Source organism: Oncorhynchus gorbuscha, linkage group LG05 (assembly GCF_021184085.1).
Source record: "Oncorhynchus gorbuscha isolate QuinsamMale2020 ecotype Even-year linkage group LG05, OgorEven_v1.0, whole genome shotgun sequence".
Lineage (NCBI taxonomy): Eukaryota > Metazoa > Chordata > Actinopteri > Salmoniformes > Salmonidae > Oncorhynchus > Oncorhynchus gorbuscha.
In genome coordinates, this window is record NC_060177.1 from 38,960,201 (window position 1) to 38,984,147 (window position 23,947).

The window sequence follows — 23,947 nt, forward strand, 5'->3', positions numbered from 1 at the left end:
TCTCTCTTTTCTCTCTCTCCCTCTCCAGCTCTCCAGCCTCAGGAAGCCAACGGAACTCCAGCGTGTCCTTCAGCCTGCCCGCCTCCTCCTGCACACCTCCTTCCAGCCTGCCCCCTCACCTCTGCAGCCCCCCGGACACCTCGTCCCTCTCCTCGCCCCCCTGCCCCTCCTCTTTACCCCACTCTGCCTCGCCCAGCCTCAGCGACCTCTTCGGCCTGCCCACCCCACCCATGGGGAGTACGAGTGGCTTCGGCAGCATGGGCGGTAGCCTTGGTGGAGGGTCCTCGTGCGGTGGCTCGCGCTCCCCCTCGCCACTGACCCTAATGCAGGCCGTAGCCACCTCGGGCAAGCCCTTTGCCTCCAAGCCCGTGGAGCTGTGGAGCAAGCTGGACGTGGCCGACTGGCTGGACAGTCTGAATTTGTCGGAGCATAAAGACGCCTTCCTGGACAACGAGATCGAGGGCGCCCACCTGCCCTCGCTGCAGAAAGAGGATCTGATTGACCTGGGGGTGACGCGGGTGGGCCACCGCATGAACATCGAGAGGGCCCTCAAAATGCTGCAGGACAGATAAAGCCAGGGGGTGTGGATTTATCTGAAACACTCTCTGTCCTACCTGTTCTCCTTTTCTGTCTGGGATGATTTAGGAATCGGCCTCTGACTCCTCCCTTCCTGCCTTGACTCTGTGGCGTGTTTGTGTTTGATCATTCCCATTCTGCTTCCCGAGTATCAGGGGATGTCGGAACCCTGAAGGAACTGCATCATCCAGAATGGAGAAAAAGTGGGGAAAATCCTGTATCCTTTTAGGGATGCTCTTGTCACCACACTTTGGAATATTCTTGAAACGTAGCCCTCAAACACTTTGAAATACTGATAGATATCCAACCTGGACATGTTTGGAATACTAAACACTACAACTCCCAATTTGCTTTGGAATACTCAATACTTTTTCAAAGCTCCCACAGTGCGGGTGTTTGAAACCAGCTGAGCTGGTTGGCGCTCCTTTTCTATCTTTGCTAGAGTATCTTCAGAGAATATTTCTTCACTAGAGTCAAACCGTGGGTTATGTTTATGGATGCATCTGACGTTGTAGAGACATTTGAAAAACATTAGAAACGAGAACCTTTGCAGAAATGTTTAGCTTAATCCTAAACCATATCACTCGCTGCGAGCAAACACAAGCACACACACACACACACACACACACGGCGATGGCCTTCTCCTGAGAGAAACATAATGATGTGTTAGTCTTTTCTAATGCATGGCTGAAGGGGCTCTACTGTAGCAGGCACCACTGTCCCCTTCACATCCCTGTTCACTGTTCAAGGTGTGTGTATTTGCGTTTTGTCAAAGACATGTTTGTGAGGTGTGTGTGCGCACGCTGTGGGAGGTTTGTTAAATGGGGTTTTAGAAAGACATGAGTGAGAGTGTAAGGCCTAGATTCAATCAAATCAAGCGTTAAGCAGTGCTAGCCGACACCCGCATAGCTGATGTTTTGGCGGTGTCGGAGGTGTAACTGTGTTGGAGCTGTCAAATCGGTGATCATTGTCACGAAGCCTCACCCATTTATTTTAATGTCAGAAGTTCAAAAAGAGAAAGTGTATGCTATATAGAAATCATATAGCACACAATAATACGCTCAAATTGAAAACCATGAAACAAAATAATTGAGGATTTCTTATCAACCTAATCAAGGTGTAGACTGCATCTCACATTCCGGTGTTCGAACTTGTAAACAGGGCTGCGTGGGATTTATGTTAATGCGATTCTGTGCAGCCAATGGCAATGTCTGTTTTAAGTATAATGCCAGGAGCCGCTTGTGGATTTGACAGCTCTAACACAGTTCCACCTCCGACACTGCCAAAACAACCCTACGCTGGTGTTGGCTGGCGCAGATCTGATATAATCTAGCCCTAAGTGTTGGCGTCATGTGTGTTTTCATCGTCTTCCACACACTTGACAGTGACCCGGACAGGAGTGGAATGCCAGACCCCTTATTCCCTACCCCCGAATCAACCAGCCTCCCTTCAGGCCTATGACAGAAATAATCCACCTATCACAACAACAATTTTCCTGCCATAATATCACGATCTCTCTCCTCTCTATTCAGCCATCTTTAATCATGTCTAATCACTGAGTGATTCCTTTCACAGATCAAACATTGTTTTTATATTAATACCAGTGTGTGCTGTTGTGTTATAGGTGAAGGTTAAAAACAATTTGTTGACAATGATTCTCGGCGAGTATTTGAAGACAACCATTTAAAGGATGAGTGCAAAGTGGGTGTTACTTTGTGATCTGTGTTGACTGTGTGCTTGTTTTTAGACAGCTAACTTATACTGTGCATTGCAGGGGCCAAGAATACCATAAATAATATAAATTCACTCAAATCTGCTGCCCAGACATTCACACTATCACCGAAGAGGATTTTTTTTTTTTTAAATGTAAAGGAACATTTACAAAGTTTGTGTATAATCAGTGTTTGCATTGCCGATGAATCACAAAATGTATTTATTGACAAGAAGAGGTGTTAGTCCAACCTGGTGTTTCTAGAGGGAAGAAAAGAGGTGTGACACAGCAGCACCAACTGAGCAGCTATTAGAGGGGTATGGTTTGATCCAGCCAATAGGCTTTCGATTATGCATTTGGTCCCTGTTCATTTGAGAATGAGAGGGAGAGTCCTCCGTAACACTTTACTTAAGCCTGCAGGTAGAAGGCTTGCTTATCAGAAGTTATAAAGTATTATTACTACAGGCTTCAAGTAAAGTGTTACAGAGTCCTTTTCTCAACACCAGGGATGTGTTGAGAAAAGTAGAACAAGATTATCTTCCAATCAAAAGCTCCCATCTGACCGCCAATCAATTGTCTCCATCCTTTTTCATGAAACACCGTTATGTCAATGTACCCAGGAAGTGTTTGGTGGCATTGATTTGAAGTAAATTGAATATATTTCTTGTTTTGAATGTGTATAAAGGAATGATTTAAAGAAAAGAGTACATCTACAGAATAATTAGATGTATAATATTTCTAAAAGGTTCAGAGAGAATGTCCTATGAAAGACTATGGCCATCCACCCTCAGAACGTATTTTCTTATTTCCACTCAATCCCTGTTTTGTGTTTGGATAGTGCCTCAAATAGCTCATTATTCTCTACATAGTGCCCCATTTCTGGCCTCTCTGCCTCTGAACTAGATTAGAACTACCCCAGAATGGACTGCAAAGAGAAGTGTGGAAGCCATGTATGCCACTGTATCCCCATGACCTATAAATTAGAACATATCACTACAAAGTGAACCGTATTTTGGTGGTCATTCGAGGACATATCCCATGATTCGATCAGTTCACAGTGATGTTCTATGAACATAACCATGATCGTTTGGATTGTGTGCAATTTAGGGTCTCCTGTAGGGCAACAACAACAAAAAGAAGCTACCTTGGTGAGATTCCTTCTTCTGTCTCCCGGTCCCTGTGTGCAACTGTATGGTAATGAAGGGAAGACAAAAGGAATGGGGGGAAACAAGGGAATACCAGGCCGACAGAACGACTTGCAGGAGTTATAACACTGCTATAATCCATTCATTATTTTAAAAAGAATCAAAGAAGTGACATAGAAAAAAAAGCACAGTATTTTTTATGATTTATATAGAATTCTATGGAATTTTATAAAAAGACATTTGGAGAAAAATATTCAACTCTGAAGTGTGGTTTGCCAAAAAGTGAAGAAGAAAACAGCTATATTATATATAAATATATATTAATAGAAATTAATATCAGATTTATGAGGAAACTAAGAAGCAATATTTATACTGAATGGATATCCTTGGTTGTGGTTTTTTCCCAGTTTTAAGATGAACTATCGTTATGTATTATCACCTGTTGATATTATGAACACTGATAGATAAAGTGGACAGAAGACATTTGTCCAATCAAAATATATTTTATATACTATCCTCTGGCCATCACCTGCCTATCTTGAATATTGTAATTTTTGACAATTCCAAATCGCTTAGTCTGTATAAAATGTGTGTATAAATGACTGAAAAGCTTTACATTTATACATATCCTCACAGTCCACTGGATTGAAAATTGTCCTGATGACACTTTTATGCTCAACATATATTGAACTGTACAAAAAAAGATTAGTTGTGACTGTTGATTTCATGGAGAGAAAAAAAAAACATATCACTAAGCTAATTTATATGTGGAATAGTAGTAGTATTAAGATGCTATACAAATCATCACTGTGTGACTATAAGGCTATGCTACATAAGGACTGGCATGGCTCACTATCCCCCCTACCATCACAACACAGTCCTTCACTTACCCGTCGGCAACTATTTGAATACTTTTCCTATTTTCTCTTCTTCTTTTTTTCTATTCTCTTCTTTTTTTTCATTCTACATAAATACCAAGACGTTTCCGTCTCTTTTGTGTATATTTGTGTTCATATTCTCTATGTTGTAATTCCTCATGCGTAGAGTCGACTATCGAATTATCAAAAATGAAAAAGAAAGAGAAGTTCCTTGTAACTGCACTCTTCCTTCCCCCAAAATCCTCAATACTTCTTGTATGGCAACCAAAAGTTACTGTAAGAAATAAATATAATATTGCACTATGGTTGTATTAATTTAATTCATTTCCTGATGTGCCTATTTTTGTGTTTTTATGCTTCTTTGGATCTGTCTCGAAGGACCATGAAAAAGAGCTGCACCTCCCGAGTCCACAACAAGGTATCCCAGTCATGACCCCACTGTAATGGGGGTCACGCTGCCGCTCAACAGTATAGCTTCCTTCCTCACGAGCCCTTACTACTACATGTGAACACCCTCTCGCTACACAATTTGATGGCACGGGTGGTGACATTGCAAGCTGTGGAGCGAGGTTAACCAATTCACCTCAGCTAGCACTGTTTTTCTATAGTCGTTGGCAAACTGGACGTCCAGTAGACTGATATTGGATATCCTTTTTTTAATTCCTTTTTTTATGTGCTTTTCTCTCTGCGTATTCTCACCTTGAACTTAAGCATGGGAACCGGGTGCTATACACCTGCTATTCATTGTGGGTGGAGATGGAATGAATTAAGGTGTGGCGGAGGTGTGTCTATACGTAGGTAATCCATATTATGACCTCGACTTCCATCCTTAATAATTCCACCACCTTTAAATCACAATCAAATTGTATTGGTTGCATACACATATTTAGCAGAGGTTATGGCGGGTGTGGTGAAATGCTTGTATTCCTTAGAGCTCCAACTGTGAAGTAATATCTTCACAATACACAACACACACAAATAAAAAATAAAGCAAATAATCATGGAATTAAATAACATAGAAATATTAGGAAGAGCAATGTCGGAGTCCAGAGTGTGTCAGACCCGTTTACTTTTTCCACATTTTGTTACGGTACAGACTTATTCTAAAATTGATTTTTTATTTTATTTTTTTATTTCACCTTTATTTAACCAGGTAGGCTAGTTGAGAACAAGTTCTCATTTGCAACTGCGACCTGGCCAAGATAAAAGCATAGCAGTGTGAACAGACAACACAGAGTTACACATGGAATAAACAATTAACAAGTCAATAACACAGTAGAAAAAAAATGGGCAGTCTATATACAATGTGTGCAAAAGGCATGAGGAGGTAGGCGAATAATACAGTTTTGCAGATTAACACTGGAGTGATAAATGATCAGGTCATGTACAGGTAGAGATATTGGTGTGCAAAAGAGCAGAAAAATAAATAAATAAAAACAGTATATAAAAAAAAGTATGGGAATGAGGTAGGTGAAAATGGGTGGGCTATTTTCCTATAGACTATGTACAGCTGCAGCGATCGGTTAGCTGCTCGGATAGCTGATGTTTGAAGTTGGTGAGGGAGATAAAAGTCTCCAACTTCAGCGATTTTTGCAATTCGTTCCAGTCACAGGCAGCAGAGTACTGGAACGAAAGGCGGCCAAATGATGTGTTGGCTTTAGGGATGATCAGTGAGATACACCTGCTGGAGCGCGTGCTACGGATGGGTGTTGCCATCGTGACCAGTGAACTGAGATAAGGCGGAGCTTTACCTAGCATGGACTTGTAGATGACCTGGAGCCAGTGGGTCTGGCGACGAATATGTAGTGAGGGCCAGCCGACTAGAGCATACAAGTCGCAGTGGTGGGTGGTATAAGGTGCTTTAGTGACAAAACGGATGGCACTGTGATAGACTGCATCCAGTTTGCTGAGTAGAGTGTTGGAAGCCATTTTGTAGATGACATCGCCGAAGTCGAGGATCGGTAGGATAGTCAGTTTAACTAGGGTAAGCTTGGCAGCGTGAGTGAAGGAGGCTTTGTTGCGGAATAGAAAGCCGACTCTTGATTTGATTTTCGATTGGAGATGTTTGATGTGGGTCTGGAAGGAGAGTTTGCAGTCTAGCCAGACACCTAGGTACTTATAGATGTCCACATATTCAAGGTCGGAACCATCCAGGGTGGTGATACTAGTCGGGCATGCGGGTGCAGGCAGCGATCGGTTGAAAAGCATGCATTTGGTTTTACTCGCATTTAAGAGCAGTTGGAGGCCACGGAAGGAGTGCTGTATGGCATTGAAGCTCGTTTGGAGGTTAGATAGCACAGTGTCCAATGACGGGCCGAAAGTATATAGAATGGTGTCGTCTGCGTAGAGGTGGATCAGGGAATCGCCCGCAGCAAGAGCAACATCATTGATATACACAGAGAAAAGAGTCGGCCCCGAAAATTGAACCCTGTGGCACCCCCATAGAGACTGCCAGAGGACCGGACAGCATGCCCTCCGATTTGACACACTGAACTCTGTCTGCAAAGTAATTGGTGAACCAGGCAAGGCAGTCATCCAAAAAACCGAGGCTGTAGAGTCTGCCGATAAGAATATGGTGATTGACAGAGTCGAAAGCCTTGGCGAGGTCGATGAAGACGGCTGCACAGTACTGTCTTTTATCGATGGCGGTTATGATATCGTTTAAATAGATTTATAGATCAGTCTACACACAATACCCCACAGTGACAAAATAAAACATTTTTTTAAATCTTTTTTTTTCTTACAAATTAAAACTGAAATATCAGTATTCAAACCATTTACTCAATACTTTGTTGAAGCACCTTTGACACCGATTACAGCCTAGGTTTTTCTTGGGTATGACGCTACAAGCTTGGCACACCTGTATTTGGGGAGTTAATTCCATTATTTTCTACAGATCCTCTGAAACTCTTTCCCCCTTCTGATGACCAGGTGGCGAATCGCATCGCTGCATGTCTGGCAGACATATCAGTGTGGATGACGGATCACCACCTCAAGCTGAACTTCGGCAAGACGGAGCTGCTCTTCCTCCCGGGGAAGGACTGCCCGTTCCATGATCTCGCCATCACGGTTGACAACTCCATTGTGTCCTCCTCCCAGAGCGCTAAGAACCTTGGCGTGATCCTGGACAACAAACTGTCGTTCTCAACTAATATCAAGGCGGTGGCCCGTTCCTGTAGGTTCATGCTCTACAACATCCGCAGAGTACGACCCTGCCTCACACAGGAAGCGGCGCAGGTCCTAATCCAGGCACTTGTCATCTCCCGTCTGGATTACTGCAACTCGCTATTGGCTGGGCTCCCTGCCTGTGCCATTAAACCCCTACAACTCATCCAGAACGCCGCAGCCCGTCTAGTGTTCAACCTTCCCAAGTTCTCTCACGTCACCCCGCTCCTCCGCTCTCTCCACTGGCTTCCAGTTGAAGCTCGCATCCGCTACAAGACCATGGTGCTTGCCTACGGAGCTGTGAGGGGAACGGCACCTCAGTACCTCCAGGCTCTGATCAGGCCCTACACCCAAATAAGGGCACTGCGTTCATCCACCTCTGGCCTGCTCGCCTCCCTACCACTGAGGAAGTACAGTTCCCGCTCAGCTCAGTCAAAACTGTTCGCTGCTCTGGCTCCCCAATGGTGGAACAAACTCCCTCACGACACCAGGACAGCGGAGTCAATCACCACCTTCCGGAGACACCTGAAACCCCACCTCTTTAAGGAATACCTAGGATAGGATAAAGTAATCCTTCTCACCCCCTCCCCCCTTAAAATATTTAGATGCACTATTGTAAAGTGGTTGTTCCACTGGATGTCATAAGGTGAATGCACCAATTTGTAAGTCGCTCTGGATAAGAGCGTCTGCTAAATGACTTAAATGTAATGTAAATGTAAGATGGATGGGGAGCGTCTCTGCACAGCTATTTTCAGTTCTTTCCAGAGATGTTCGATCTGATTCAAGTCTGGGCTCTGACTGGGCCACTCAAGGACATTCAGAGACTTGTGCCGAAGCCAGTCCTGTGTGGTGGTTGTCCTTCTGGAAGGTTCTCCTATTTTCACAGAGGAACTCTGGAGCTCTGTTAGAGTGACCATGTGGTTCTTGGTCACCTCCCTGACCAAGGCCCTTCTCCCCCGAATGCTCGGTTTAATTGCATGGCCAGCTTTTGTAAGAGTCTTTCTGGTTCCAAACTTCTTCCATTTAAGAATGATGGTGGCCACTGTGTTCTTGGGGACCTTCAATGCTTCAGAAATGTTGGTGTACCCTTCCCCAGATCTGCGCCACGACAGAATCTTGTCTCGGACCTCGTGGCTTGGTATTTTCTCTGATATTGTCATGTTTTGTCATTTATTATCTTGTCTTGTCCCTGTGCTTCCCATTCTATTCGTTTCCCTCTGCTGGTCTTATTAGGTTCTTTCCCTCTTTCTATCCCTCTCTCTCCCCCTCCCTCTCTCACTCTCTCGCTCTCTCTTCTCTCTATCGTTCCGTTCCTGCTCCCAGCTGTTCCTATTCCCCTAATCAATCATTTAGTCTTCCCACACCTGTTCCCGATCCTTTCCCCTGATTAGAGTCCCTATTTCTTCCTTTGTGTTCCGTTCCTGTCCTGTCGGTTCCTTGTCTAGAATTCACCGTGCTGTGTTTGTGTATCGCCCTGTCGTGTCGTGTTTTCCTCAGATGCTGCGTGGTGAGCAGGTGTCTGAGTCTGTCTGGTTCAAGTGCCTTCCCGAGGCAACCTGCTGTTCACCTGCTGTTCAAGATCGAAGTTTGTCCTCGTCATTTCGAGTGAAAGTTGTGTTTTTGTTTGTATTTACTTTACTGGATTAAAGACTCTGTTTTCGCCAAGTCGCTTTTGGGTCCTCTTTCACCTGCATGACAGAAGGAACCGACCAAGGAATGGACCCAGCGACTTCAGACGCTCGTTACACTGCCGTCGAGATCCAAGGAGCCATGCTCGGCAGACACGAGCAGGAATTGTCTGCTGCTCGCCATGCCGTGAGAACCTGGCCGCTCAGGTTTCCGACCTCTCTGGACAGTTCCAGAGTCTACGTCTCGTGCCACCTGTTACTTCCTGGCCTGCCGAGCCTCCAGAACCTAGGGTTAATAACCCACCTTGCTACTCCGGGCAGCCCACTGAGTGCCGCTCCTTTCTCACGCAGTGTGAGATTGTGTTCTCTCTCCAACCCAACACATACTCTAGAGAGAGAGCTCGGGTTGCTTACGTCATTTCACTCCTTACTGGCCGGGCTCGAGAATGGGGCACAGCTATCTGGGAGGCAAGGGCTGATTGCTCTAACAAGTTCCAGAACTTTAAAGAGGAGATGATTCGGGTTTTTGACCGTTCAGTTTTTGGTAGGGAGGCTTCTAGGGCCCTGGCATGCTTATGCCAAGGTGAACGGTCCATAACGGATTATTCTATTGAGTTTCGCACTCTTGCTGCCTCTAGTGAGTGGAACGAGCCGGCGCTGCTCGCTCGTTTTCTGGAGGGACTCCACGCAGTGGTTAAGGATGAGATTCTCTCCCGGGAGGTTCCTTCAGATGTGGACTCTTTGATTGCTCTCGCCATCCGCATAGAACGACGGGTAGATCTTCGTCACCGGGCTCGTGGAAGAGAGCTCGCATCAACGGTGTTTCCCTGCTCCGCATCGCAACCATCTCCCTCCTCTGGCTCAGAGTCTGAGCCCATGCAGCTGGGAGGGATTCGCATCTCGACTAAGGAGAGGAACGGAGGATCACCAACCGCCTGTGCCTCTATTGCGGAGTTGCTGGACATTTTGTTAATTCATGTCCAGTAAAAGCCAGAGCTCATCTGTAAGCGGAGGGCTACAGGTGAGCGCAACTACTCAAGTCTCTCCATCAAGATCCTGTACTCCATCTACGCTGGACCGGTTCGGGTGCTACATGTAGTGCCTTGATAGACTCTGGGGCTGAGGGTTGTTTCATGGACGAAGCATGGGTTCGGAAACATGACATTCCTTTCAGAGAGTTAGAGAAGCCTACGCCCATGTTCGCCTTAGATGGTAGTCATCTTCCCAGTATCAGATTTGAGACACTACCTTTAACCCTCACAGTATCTGGTAACCACAGTGAGACTATTTCTTTTTTGATTTTTCGTTCACCGTTTACACCTGTTGTTTTGGGTCATCCCTGGCTAGTATGTCATAATCCTTCTATTAATTGGTCTAGTAATTCTATCCTATCCTGGAACGTTTCTTGTCATGTGAAGTGTTTAATGTCTGCCATCCCTCCCGTTTCTTCTGTCCCTACTTCTCAGGAGGAACCTGTCGATTTGACAGGAGTGCCGGAGGAATATCATGATCTGCGCACGGTCTTCAGTCGGTCCCGAGCCAACTCCCTTCCTCCTCACCGGTCGTATGATTGTAGTATTGATCTCCTTCCGGGGACCACTCCTCCTCGGGGTAGACTATACTCTCTGTCGGCTCCCGAACGTAAGGCTCTCGAGGATTATTTGTCTGTGTCTCTTGACGCCGGTACCATAGTGCCTTCTTCCTCTCCGGCCGGGGCGGGGTTCTTTTTTGTTAAGAAGAAGGACGGTACTCTGCGCCCCTGCGTGGATTATCGGGGCTGAATGACATAACGGTTAAGAATCGTTATCCGCTTCCCCCTTATGTCATCAGCCTTCGAGATTCTGCAGGGAGCCAGGTGCTTTACTGTTGGACCTTCGTAACGCTTACCATCTCGTGCGCATCAGAGAGGGGGACGAGTGGAAAACGGCGTTTAACACTCCGTTAGGGCATTTTGAGTACCGGGTTCTGCCGTTCTGGGTCTCGCCAATGCGCCAGCTGTTTTTCAGGCATTAGTTAATGATGTTCTGAGAGACATGCTGAACATCTTTGTTTTTGTCTATCTTGACGATATCCTGATTTTTTCTCCGTCACTCGAGATTCATGTTCAGCACGTTCGACGTGTTCTACAGCGCCTTTAGAGAATTGTCTCTACGTAAAGTCTGAGAAGTGCTCTTTTCATGTCTCCTCCGTTACTTTTCTCGGTTCCGTTATTTCCGCTGAAGGCATTCAGATGGATTCCGCTAAGGTCCAAGCTGTCAGTGATTGGCCCGTTCCAAGGTCACGTGTCGAGTTGCAGCGCTTTTTAGGTTTCGCTAATTTCTATCGGCGTTTCATTCGTAATTTCGGTCAAGTTGCTGCCCTCTCACAGCTCTTACTTCTGTCAAGACGTGTTTTAAGTGGTCCGGTTCCGCCCAGGGAGCTTTTGATCTTCTAAAAGAACGTTTTACGTCCGCTCCTATCCTCGTTACTCCTGACGTCACTAGACAATTCATTGTCGAGGTTGACGCTTCAGAGGTAGGCGTGGGAGCCATTCTATCCCAGCGCTTCCAGTCTGACGATAAGGTTCATCCTTGCGCTTATTTTTCTCATCGCCTGTCGCCATCTGAGCGCAACTATGATGTGGGTAACCGTGAACTGCTCGCCATCCGCTTAGCCCTAGGCGAATGGCGACAGTGGTTGGAGGGGGCGACCGTTCACGTTTGGACAGACCATAAGAACCTTGAGTACATCCGTTCTGCCAAACGACTTAATGCCCGTCAAGCTCGTTGGGCGTTGTTTTTCGCTCGTTTCGAGTTTGTGATTTCTTACCGTCCGGGTAGCAAGAACACCAAGCCTGATGCCTTATCCCGTCTGTTTAGTTCTTCTGTGGCTTCTACTGATCCCGAGGGGATTCTTCCTTATGGGCGTGTTGTCGGGTTAACAGTCTGGGGAATTGAAAGACAGGTTAAGCAAGCACTCACGCACACTGCGTCGCCGCGCTTGTCCTAGTAACCTCCTTTTCGTTCCTGTTTCCACTCGTCTGGCTGTTCTTCAGTGGGCTCACTCTGCCAAGTTAGCTGGTCATCCCGGTGTTCGAGGCACTCTTGCGTCTATTCGCCAGCGCTTTGGTGGCCGACTCAGGAGCGTGACACGCGCCGTTTCGTTTGTTCGGACTGCGCGCAGACTAAGTCGGGTAACTCTCCTCCTGCCGGTCGTCTCAGACCGCTCCCCATTCCTTCTCGACCATGGTCTCACATCGCCCTAGACTTCATTACCGGTCTGCCTTGTCTGCGGGGAAGACTGTGATTCTTACGGTTGTCGATAGGTTCTCTAAGGCGGCACATTTCATTCCCCTCGCTAAACTTCCTTCCGCTAAGGAGACGGCACAAATCATTATCGAGAATGTATTCAGAATTCATGGCCTCCCGTTAGACGCCGTTTCAGACAGAGGCCCGCAATTCACGTCACAGTTTTGGAGGGAGTTCTGTCGTTTGATTGGTGCGTCCGTCAGTCTCTCTTCCGGGTTTCATCCCCAGTCTAACGGGCAAGCAGAGAGGGCCAATCAGACGATTGGTCGCATACTACGCAGCCTTTCTTTCAGAAACCCTGCGTCTTGGGCAGAACAGCTCCCCTGGGCAGAATACGCTCACAATTCGCTTCCTTCGTCTGCTACCGGGTTATCTCCGTTTCAGAGTAGTCTGGGTTACCAGCCTCCTCTGTTCTCATCCCAGCTTGCCGAGTCCAGCGTTCCCTCCGCTCAAGCGTTTGTCCAACGTTGTGAGCGCACCTGGAGGAGGGTGAGGTCTGCACTTTGCCGTTACAGGGCACAGACTGTGAGAGCCGCCAATAAACGCAGGATTAAGAGTCCAAGGTATTGTTGCGGCCAGAGAGTGTGGCTTTCCACTCGCAACCTTCCTCTTACGACAGCTTCTCGTAAGTTGACTCCGCGGTTCATTGGTCCGTTCCGTGTCTCCCAGGTCGTCAATCCTGTCGCTGTGCGACTGCTTCTTCCGCGACATCTTCGTCGCGTCCATCCTGTCTTCCATGTCTCCTGTGTTAAGCCCTTTCTTCGCACCCCGTTCGTCTTCCCTCCCCCCCCCCGTCCTTGTCGAGAGCGCACCTATTTACAAGGTACATAAGATCATGGACATGCGTTCTCGGGGACGGGGTCACCAATACTTAGTGGATTGGGAGGGTTACGGTCCTGAGGAGAGGAGTTGGGTTCCGTCTCGGGACGTGCTGGACCGTTCACTCATTGATGATTTCCTCCGTTGCCGCCAGGATTCCTCTCGAGTGCGCCAGGAGGCGCTCGGTGAGTGGGGGTACTGTCATGTTTTGTCATTTATTATCTTGTCTTGTCCCTGTGCTTCCCATTCTATTCGTTTCCCTCTGCTGGTCTTATTAGGTTCTTTCCCTCTTTCTATCCCTCTCTCTCCCCCTCCCTCTCTCACTCTCTCGCTCTCTCTTCTCTCTATCGTTCCGTTCCTGCTCCCAGCTGTTCCTATTCCCCTAATCAATCATTTAGTCTTCCCACACCTGTTCCCGATCCTTTCCCCTGATTAGAGTCCCTATTTCTTCCTTTGTGTTCCGTTCCTGTCCTGTCGGTTCCTTGTCTAGAATTCACCGTGCTGTGTTTGTGTATCGCCCTGTCGTGTCGTGTTTTCCTCAGATGCTGCGTGGTGAGCAGGTGTCTGAGTCTGTCTGGTTCAAGTGCCTTCCCGAGGCAACCTGCTGTTCACCTGCTGTTCAAGATCGAGTCTCCAGTTTGTCCTCGTCATTTCGAGTGAAAGTTGTGTTTTTTGTTTGTATTTACTTTACTGGATTAAAGACTCTGTTTTCGCCAAGTCGCTTTTGGGTCCTCTTTCACCTGCATGACAGATATACACTGTCAACTGTGGGACCTTATATAGACAGGTGTGTGCCTTTCCAAATCATGTCCAATTAATTTAATTTATCACAGGTGGACTCCAAGTTGTAGAGACATTTCATGAATGATCAATGGAAACAGGATGACGTGAGCTCAATTTCGAGTGTCATAGAAAGGGTCTGAATACTTCTGTAAATAAGGTATTTCTGTTTTTGATTTTTTTCAAAATTTCCAAAAAATGTCTAAAAACCTGTTTTCGCTTTGTCGTCATGGGGTATTGTGTGTAAATTGCTGAGGATTTTTTTGTTATTTAATCAATTTTAGAATAAGTCTAACGTATCAAAATGTGGAAAAAGTCAATGGGTCTGAATACTATCCAAAGTCACTGTATATACAGCACCAGCCAAAGGTTTGGACAGTACTACTCATTCAAGGGTTTTTCTTTATTTTTACTATTTTCTACATTGTAGAATAATTCTGTAGACATCTACACTATGAAATAACACGTATGTAACCATATAGTAACTAAAACATTTTTTTTTAAATCTAGATATACTTAATATGTTATATTCTTCAAAGTAGCCACCCTTTGCCTTGATGACAACTTTGCACACTCTTGGCATTCTCTCAACTTGCTTCATGAGGAATGTTTTCCAACAGTCTTCTCACATATGCTGAGCACTTGTTGGGTGCTTTTCCTTCACTCTGCGAACAACTCATCCCAACCATCTCGATTGGGTTGAGGTCAGGTGATTGTGGAGGCCAGGTCATCTGATGCAGCACTACTTCACTCTCCTTGGTCAAATAGCTCTTACACAGCCTAGAGATGTGTTTTGGGTCATTGTCTTGTTTAAAAACAAATGATAGTCCCAGTAAGATAGGATTGCATATCACTGCAGAATGTGTGACTTGAATTTGAAATAAATCACAGATGGTGTCACCAGCAAAGCACCACCACACCTCCTCCTCCATGCTTCATGGTGGGAACCACACATGCGAAGATCATCCGTTCACCTACTCTGCATCTCACAAAGACATTGCGGTTGGGCACCACAAATCTCAAATTTGGGACAGATTTTCCACCATTCTAATGTCCATTGCTCATGTTTCTTGGCACAAGCAAGTCTCTTATTATTATTGGTGTCCTTTAGTAGTGGTTTCTTTTCAGCAATTCGACCATGAAGGCCTGATTCACGTAGTCTCCTCTGAACAGTTGATGTTGAGATGTGTCTGTTACTTGAACTCTGTGAAGCATTTATTTGGACTGCAATATCGGAGGCTGGTAACTAATGAACTTTCATCATAGCGCTTGATGGTTTTTGCGACTGCTCTTGACGAAACCTTCAAAGTTCTTGAAAATTTCAGGATTGACTGACCTTCATGTCTTAAAGTAAAGATGGACTGTCGTTTCTCTTTGCTTATTTGAGCTGTTCTTGACATAATATGGACTTACTTATTTTCCACAATAATTTGCAAATAAATTCATAAAAAATCCTACAATGTGATTTTCTGGATTTTTTTTCTTCTCATTTTGTCTGTCATAGTTGAGGTGTACCTATGATGGAAATTACAGGCCTCTCATCTTTTTAATTGGGAGAACTTGCACAATTGGTGGCTGACTAAATACTTTTTTGCCCCACTGTATATACACTGCTCAAAAAAATAAAGGGAACACTAAAATAACACATCCTAGATCTGAATGAATGAAATGTTCTTATTAAATTTTTTCTCTACAGTTGAATGTGCTGACAACAAAATCACACAAAAATCAATGGAAATCAAATAATCAACCCATGGAGGTCTGGATTTGGAGTCACACTCAAAATGAAAGTGGAAAACCACACTACAGGCTGATCCAACTTTGATGTAATGTCCTTAAAACAAGTCAAAATGAGGCTCAGTAGAGTGTGTGGCCTCCACGTGCCTGTATGACCTCCCTACAATGCCTGGGCATGCTCCTGAAGAGGTGGCGGATGGTCTCCTGAGGGATCTCCTCCCAGACCTGGACTAAAGCATCTGCCAACTCCTGGACAGTCTGTGGTGCAACGTGGCATTGGTGGATGGAGCGAGACATGGTGTCTCAGATGTGCTCAATTGGATTCAGGTCTGGGGAACGGGCGGCCCAGTCCATAGCATCAATGCCTTCCTCTTGCAGGAACTGCTGACACACTCCAGCCACATGATGTCTAGCATTGTCTTGCATTAGAAGGAACCCAGGGCCAACCGCACCAGCATATGGTCTCACAAGGGGTCTGAGGATCTCATCTCGGTACCCAACAACCACCCGAGCCACTGCCTGTTCACCCCGCTATCATCCAGAAGGCGAGGTCAGTACAGGTGCATCAAAGCTGGGACCGAGAGACTGAAAAACAGCTTCTATCTCAAGGCCATCAGACTGTTAGACAGCCAACACTAACATTGAGTGGCTGCTGCCAACACACTGACACTGACTCACACTGAATTGATGGGAAATGATGTAAAATATATCACTTCCCACTTTAAACAATGCTACCTAATATAATGTTTATACCCTACATTATTCATCTCATATGCATACGTATATACTGTACTCTATATCATCTACTGCATCCTTCTGTAATACATGTATCACTAGCCACTAACTATGCCACTTTGTTTACATACTCATCTCATATGTATATACTGTACTCGATACCATCTACTGTAGAGCCTATGCTGATCTGTACCATCACTCATTCATATATCTTTATGTACATATTCTTTATCCCCTTACACTTGTGTCTATAAGGTAGTAGTTTTGGAATTGTTAGCTAGATTACTTGTTGGTTATTACTGCATTACTGCGTCGGAACTAGAAGCACAAGCATTTCACTACACTCACATTAACATCTGCTTACCATGTGTATGTGACAAATAAAATTTGAGAAGAGCCTTGGTCAGGGAGGTGAACAAGAACCTGATGGTCACTGACAGAGCTTGAGAGTTGAACCAACCCACTCCTCCCTCTAATAACACTGGTTCTAGCCAAAGACAAGCCCAAATCCCCTTCATGCTGGCAGCTAGTGGGAGGATGACTGAGGAGAGGGTGAATGAGTGCCACCTAGCCATGACCAAATTCATAGTGAAAGGCCTACACCCGTTTGCAACAGTGTAGTCCAAGGGCTTTAGGTAACAGTCTGTCAGTATATATTTAGTTGTATTCATTTTTAGGATATAGTAGTATAGAACGGTTGTATGTTAGTCCCATCACTCCACAATACACAACGCAATAATTCAATAATGATAATTCAACACATGAAAACTCCCTCCAGGAGTTACCTCAGTGACACATTAATTCCTACCTGGTATGGTGTAGAAAAGGCCAATGTGATCACTGAGCTGAAGGACGTGCCAAAGCTGGCCATCACATCAGATGGGTGGACCAGCCTCTGTCAAGACTACTATCTCACTGTTACAGTGCACTACACAAGCCACGGTAGTGTAAAACAGAAGGTCCTCCACAAAACCATTGATAAATGGGCAGCCCGAATCAGAGCAGTGGTCGTGTGGTTCAAGAGATCCTCAATGCTCAAAACAGTCTTGAAGGAAAAGCAGCAGCTCCTTGGAAAGAAGCCAGTTCAATCTATCGAAGTATTATTTTGAAAATCCTACATTTCACAATTGAATTCAATATTCAAGTGTGCGGTAATTAAATGTACGTTGTTTTTTGTTGCTGTTTCAGGCTTTCCGCAACACACTCATCCTTGATGCCAAGACCAGATGCATTTCGCTCTTTCTAATGAATGAGAGATTCATGGAGCAGTATCCAGCACCCAAGCAGCAGCCTTGGACCCACGACTGCGAAAAGCAATGACCAAATACAACCTGAACCGTCTGAAGGACGAGTACTTCCATAAGGCTGAGGAGTTTGTCCAGCTCATGAGACTCCTCTATACAGCCACACTGTGTGTGTCATGTGACAAGAATGCCACCTGTGGACAGATCACACCCATTTTCCAATAATTGGAAGAGCACTTCACTGTGAAGCATGAAGATATGTTTGTGGCAACCATCAAAGAGAAGGTGTGGCAGAACCTCTCCGAGCGCTATCAGGATGAGGACAATCAGGCCTTCCTGCATGAGGCCACAGTAATGGACACCAGATTTAAAGGGAGGTCGGTGAGTGACGACACCTGGGACGGGCTGAGGAAGGCAACTGTTGAGGCCAACGTGACAGGGAGCAACACCAGGGCTGTCAGAGGAGCCTGATCAGAGAGACACAGAGCACCAGCAACAGGAGGAGTAGTCTGAAGGAGGAGAGGAAATGGAGGAGACAGTCCCTCCATTGTACAAAACAAGGAGATCCTTGGAGGAGCTGTTCTCAGAGGAGGACAGGGAGTTGAGGTTGACGGTCCAACAGGCCCCCTCGTCCCTCACCCTCAGCGAGAGGTGGAGCTCTACAAAGGCCTGCCTCCCATCCCCTTGCCTGAAGATCCTGTGATGTGGTGGTGGGAGAAGAGCTACTCACAAACATTGTAACAAGCTACCTCTGTGCTCAAGCGTCCTCAACCCCTAGCGAGAGGGTATTTTTCGACTGCAGGGAACACAACAAGCCAGGAGAGGTCCCAAATTCTGCCAGAGAAGGGAATATGTTGATCTTTCTCCAGAAGAACTGCTAAGAACTATTAGTCCTTTTGCAGCAACCAGCATTCCCCTGCGCTATACCACTATATTTTATTTTGCAGGAAAATATTGTTTTTCATTTGTTTTTACAATTCCATCATCACAACATTAGTCTAAAAGTGATTTGTTCAAAACATTGCTGTTTCTTTTGATGTAAAAAAATGTTTCTGTCCTTAATGTGTTTCGGTTTTTTTCCGTAAAAAAAAATAAATAACTGATAAGTTTACCATTGAAGTACCAGATCATTAAGCAGTATCGGTAAGAGTAGTAATACCGTTAAAATCTTAATGATACCCATCCCTAGTCAAGAAGCAGTGTGGCTTGGTTGGGTTGTTTCGGGGGAAACATGGCTCCCGACCTTCGCCTCTCCCGAGCCCGTACAGGAGTTTCTGCGATGAGACAAGACTGTAACTACCAATTGGATACCACGAAATTGGGGAGATAGTAAAATTTTTAAATATATATTTTTTAATCTAAATAATTTTTTATAAAACATATACATAAATAAAATAACACCATTCTCCATGCACTGTAATTTGCAACTTGAGAAAGAGCTAGGTAAATGAGTAATCCGTTTGGATAAGGGAATTGTAAATACAAATTACACTTGTTTTAGATATATAGTGCTTTCAGAAAGTATTCATACACCTTGACGTTTTCCACATTTTTTGCGTCTTTCTCACACGTTTGCAGTTTTGCATGTTATTTTGGCATTAATACGTGTCACATATTAGATTGCAAACAATGTAAAAAAAGTAACTCTCTCCAGTGTCTGTGTTCTTTGGCCCATCTTAATCTTTTCTTTTTCTTTGCAATTCTGCCTAGAAGGCCAGCATCCAGGAGTAACCTCTTACCTGCTGACGTTGAGACTGGTGTTTTGCGGGTACTATTTAATGAAGCTGCCAGTTGAGGACTTGTTCTCAAACTAGGCACTCTAATGTCCTTGTTCTCTTGCTCAGTTGTGCACTGGGGCCTCCCACTCGTCTTTCTATTAGAGCCAGTTTGCGCTGTTCTGTGAAGGGATTAGTACACAGCCTTGTACGAGATCTTCAGTTTCTTGGCAATTTCTCGCATGGAATAGCCTTCCTTTCTGAGAACAAGTATAGACTGATGAGTTTCAGATGAAAGTGCTTTGTTTCTGGACATTTTGAGCCTGTAATCGAACCCACAAACCCAACGACTCATTGGAACACAGGAGTGATGGTTGCTGATAATGGGCCGCTGTAAACCTACGTAGATATTTCATGAAAATATCTTGTTTCCAGCTACAATAATAATTTACAACATTAACAATGTCTACACTCTAGCTCTGATCAATTTAGTTATTTTAAATGGACAAAAAACAAAAACAAAAAGTGCTTTTCTTTCAAAAACAAGGACATCTCTAAGTGACGCCAAACTTTTGAACAGTAGTGTATATTGAAGTATCGTTGATCGAGATTATGGGGAAATTATCAGATCAAATGTGAGAACACAACAGTTCACCTGATACAAGACTAAAGTTAGAAATGTATCAATGGCACAGACCCGATTTGTCCTACCGAAAAATGTATCAACCCCCTACAAAGGTCAATTTATTTTAATCCACATAATAATCAAGTCAACCTTACAATAGGTCATGATTTATATTATTCCAAAAGAAAGACACACATACAGTATTTGTTCATCAACATCTTTATGCTTTCGTTAATAAAATAATGATTTTTAAAAAAGACTCAAAATGCAGGTGTTGATTTCAACTACATTTAAGTTGCACCTCCCCCCCAGCTCCTCAATCACAGGTAAAACCTTGCTGAGATGATCAATGTATTTGTTCCATTGTCAGTTTCTCAAGCCAAAGCATCTTGATGGCCTTCACCAGATCATCTTTGCCTGTAGGCTTGGCAGAATTACAGATTGTTTTCAGTTAATGCCAAACAAGTTCAATCGAGTTTAAATCAGGAGACCTACATGTAGAGATATACTATAGGCGAGGTGAGACACTAGTGTTGAGTAATGTGCTTTGAAAAAGTGCTGTACTGTAAGTCTACTTAATCTGGCTGGCATCTTGACAGAGTGTATGCCCTCATCTGCAATGCAAATCTGGTCAGCAGTTTGTTTTGTGTCATTGTTATAAACTCAGCAAAAAAAAAAAAAACTCACTGTCAACTCCATTTATTTTCAGCAAACTTAACATATTTGTATGAACATAAGATTCAACAACTGAGACATAAACTGAACAAGTTCCACAGACATGTGGAATAATGTGTCCCTGAAAAAGGGAGGGGGGTTCAAAATCAAAAGTAACAGTCAATGCAGCTGGTGGCCACACCTGATACTAAGTACTGCAGTGCATCTCCTCCTCATGGACTGCATCAGATTTGCCAGTTCTTGCTGTGAGATGTTACCCCACTCTTCCACCAAGGCACATGCAAGTTCCCGGACATTTCTGGGAGGGAATGGCCCTAGCCCTCACCCACCGATCCCAGATGTGCTCAATGGGATTGAGATCCGGGCTCTTTGCTGGCCATGGCAGAACACTGACATTCCTGTCTTGCAGGAAATCATGCACAGAACAAGCAGTATGGCTGGTGGCATTGTCATGCTGGAGGGTCATGTCAGGATGAGCCTGCAGGAAGGGTACCACATGAGGGAGGAGGATGTCTTCCCTGTAACGGACAGCGTTGCGATTGCCTGCAATGACAACAAGCTTAGTCCGATGATGCTGTGACACACCGCCCCAGACGATGACAGACCCTCCACCTCCAAACCGAAACCGATTACAGTCCTCGGAGTAATGCTCATTCCTTCGACGATAACCCCCGGTGAGACAAAACCGTGACTCTTCAGTGAAGAGCACTTTTTGCCAGTCCTGTCTGGTCCAGTGACAGAGGGTTTGTGCCCATAGGCGACGTTGTTGCTGGTGATGTCTGATGAGGACCTGCCTTACAACAGGCCTACAAGTCCAATCTCTCTCAGCATATTGAGGACAGTCTGAGCACTGGTGGGGGTGGATTGTGCATCCCTGGTGTAACTCTGGCAGTTGTTGTTGCCATCCTGTACCTGTCCCACAGGTGTGATGTTGGGATGTACCGATCCTGTGCAGGTGTTGTTACACGTGGTCTGCCACTACGAGGATGATCAGCTGTCCGTCCTGTCTCCCTGTAGTGCTGTCTTAGGCAATTTATTGCCCTGGCCACATCTGCAGTCCTCATGCCTCCTTGCAGCATGCCTAAGGCACGTTCGTTCACACAGATGAGCAGGGACCCTGGGCATCTTTCTTTTGTTGTTTTTCAGAGTCAGTAAAAGGCCTCTTTAGTGTCCTAAGTTTTCATAACTGTGACCTTAATTGCCTCCCGTCTGTAAGCGGTTACTGTCTTAACCTTGCCACAGGTTCATTAATTGTTTATGGTTCATTGAACAAGCATGGGAAACATCCCTTTACAATGAAGATCAGTGAAGGTATTTGGATTTTTACGAATGATCTTTGAAAGACAGGGTCCTGAAAAGGGGACGTTTCTTTTTTTTGCTGAGTTTAGCTACAGTATGTGCTACAGCATAATCAAAGTGAGGACAATGGGAAGTGTGCTGTATACTTATGGCCTATTGTAACCTGGAGTCACAACATTCCAGTACTCCTCACCCCACCCTAAACTCTGCCCTTAAAATAATGACCATTAAAAATGCCTGTTTATCTCAATGTTTTCATTGAGACCAAAGAGAACAGACTGTGTCCACTCGTGGACATAGAAAGAAGCTGGCTTGCTGAAAACTATGGCGCTACCGGTACATGTTGAAGAGAGTGAGGGATGACAGACACACCTGTGAGCTCTGGAACTCCACCTCCGACAGGCAGAGGCAACATACTTGGCAGGTTCGTCGGTTCACCATGACATTTCCAATCCTCTTCTGACAACAAAACTTGATGAACTGCTCACCATGAGTGATACCACGAGTGGACACAGAACACATACTGGGATGGATCCCGAGGCAAATTTGGCTTACCAGTGAACCTCAGAGTATTCATCATGAACTGTGTTTCCGAAGTTTCTGTCCATGAGTGATGCAACCCGAAAAATTATTTGAGACAGAGTTAATGAGTACTTGAGGTCACAGAGAAAGTCTCAACATTTATTTTATTTAACTAGGTAAGTCAGTTAAGAACAAATTATTATTTTTAAATGATGGCCAAAACAACCAAACCCTCCCCTAACCCAGACGACACTGGTCCAATTGTGCGATGCCCTATGGGAATACCGATCATGGCCGGTTGTGATAAAGCCCGGGATCGAACCAGGTTCTGTAGTGCCACCACTAGGCACATTGATAAGGGAAAGCAGGCTAAGGAATTAAGCATACAGTATATAGGCTACAGTAAACATTTCATTGTCCTGTTGGTTTTAGCCTCACTGCACAGTAGCCCATAAACATAATTTGTATTTTTTTTTAACTTTCAAAATGCATATCTAATTCAATAATATATTTCTACCACTATCGATGCTGTTATAATTTTTAGAATACAGTTCTCGGCTGACAGTAGTGATGGACATTGGTCACAGATCATGCATTGATGAGCCATTAAATTGGACAATAGCCGAAATCCTCATAATAGCAAATGGTTGATCGAAACTCATTTGTATCTGGCCACCCAGACAAACCCCTACAAATATGCCAATTTATTATAATCCACAGAATTCACCCTACAAAAAAAATCCCAACTGGCTGGAAGTACATTTGAAGTCCTGCTTATCCGTTTATAGAACAATTAGCATGGTTTTATTTCTCAATTGGTAATTGAAGCGTGCCTCACATTCACCATACAAGTGCATGCAACAGGCTATCAAAGCGTCACCCAATGCTTTACAATGTGAGCTGGAGGCATTTTGAAAACATGTTTTCAAACACTTGTATTTCACAAGTGTAGCAGGTCTGCAAACAACATTTCCCACTCCGAGAATGATAAATGACCTGTAATTAATACATTCATTAAAAACATTGGAATACAAAAGCCAGCCAGCCACCCATGATGGGCTAGCAGGACAACAGACGCCGGCAAAGTAGATTTCTATTTTTAGGGACTTGAAATGTATTAAATGGATGTTTGCTTATTAATGATAATGACATTAAGGAGCTCAAGAAGGAGTAAGCTCTGCCTGCTTATTAAAGTATCATCTAGCAGTTTTGACATGCATCTTCCAAACAGTGGCTGACGAGCAAATGCGATCTAATGCAAACGTCTCGGCGACATCTTGCCAATGTGCAAACGCTCTCCATACTACATCGGTCCGGCCAGATGTCGGCGAGATGTATGTGTGCTGTAATGATGGAATGATAGATTTAGGCCAAATATGTATCAAGGACGACTTCAATATATAAGT

The 23,947-nt window shown here is 44.8% G+C and overlaps 1 protein-coding gene across 1 annotated transcript in view; it reads left to right on the forward strand.

The window, feature by feature from the left end:
- The window catches only part of LOC124034872 (SH3 and multiple ankyrin repeat domains protein 2-like), a 177,076-nt gene extending 172,461 nt beyond the window's left edge, over nt 1–4,615 (forward strand). The window contains 1 exon segment of the mRNA XM_046348281.1: nt 29–4,615. Coding sequence (XP_046204237.1) covers nt 29–572 — 544 coding nt within the window. The 3' untranslated portion in view covers nt 573–4,615.
- Nucleotides 4,616–23,947: the final 19,332 nt, after the last annotated feature.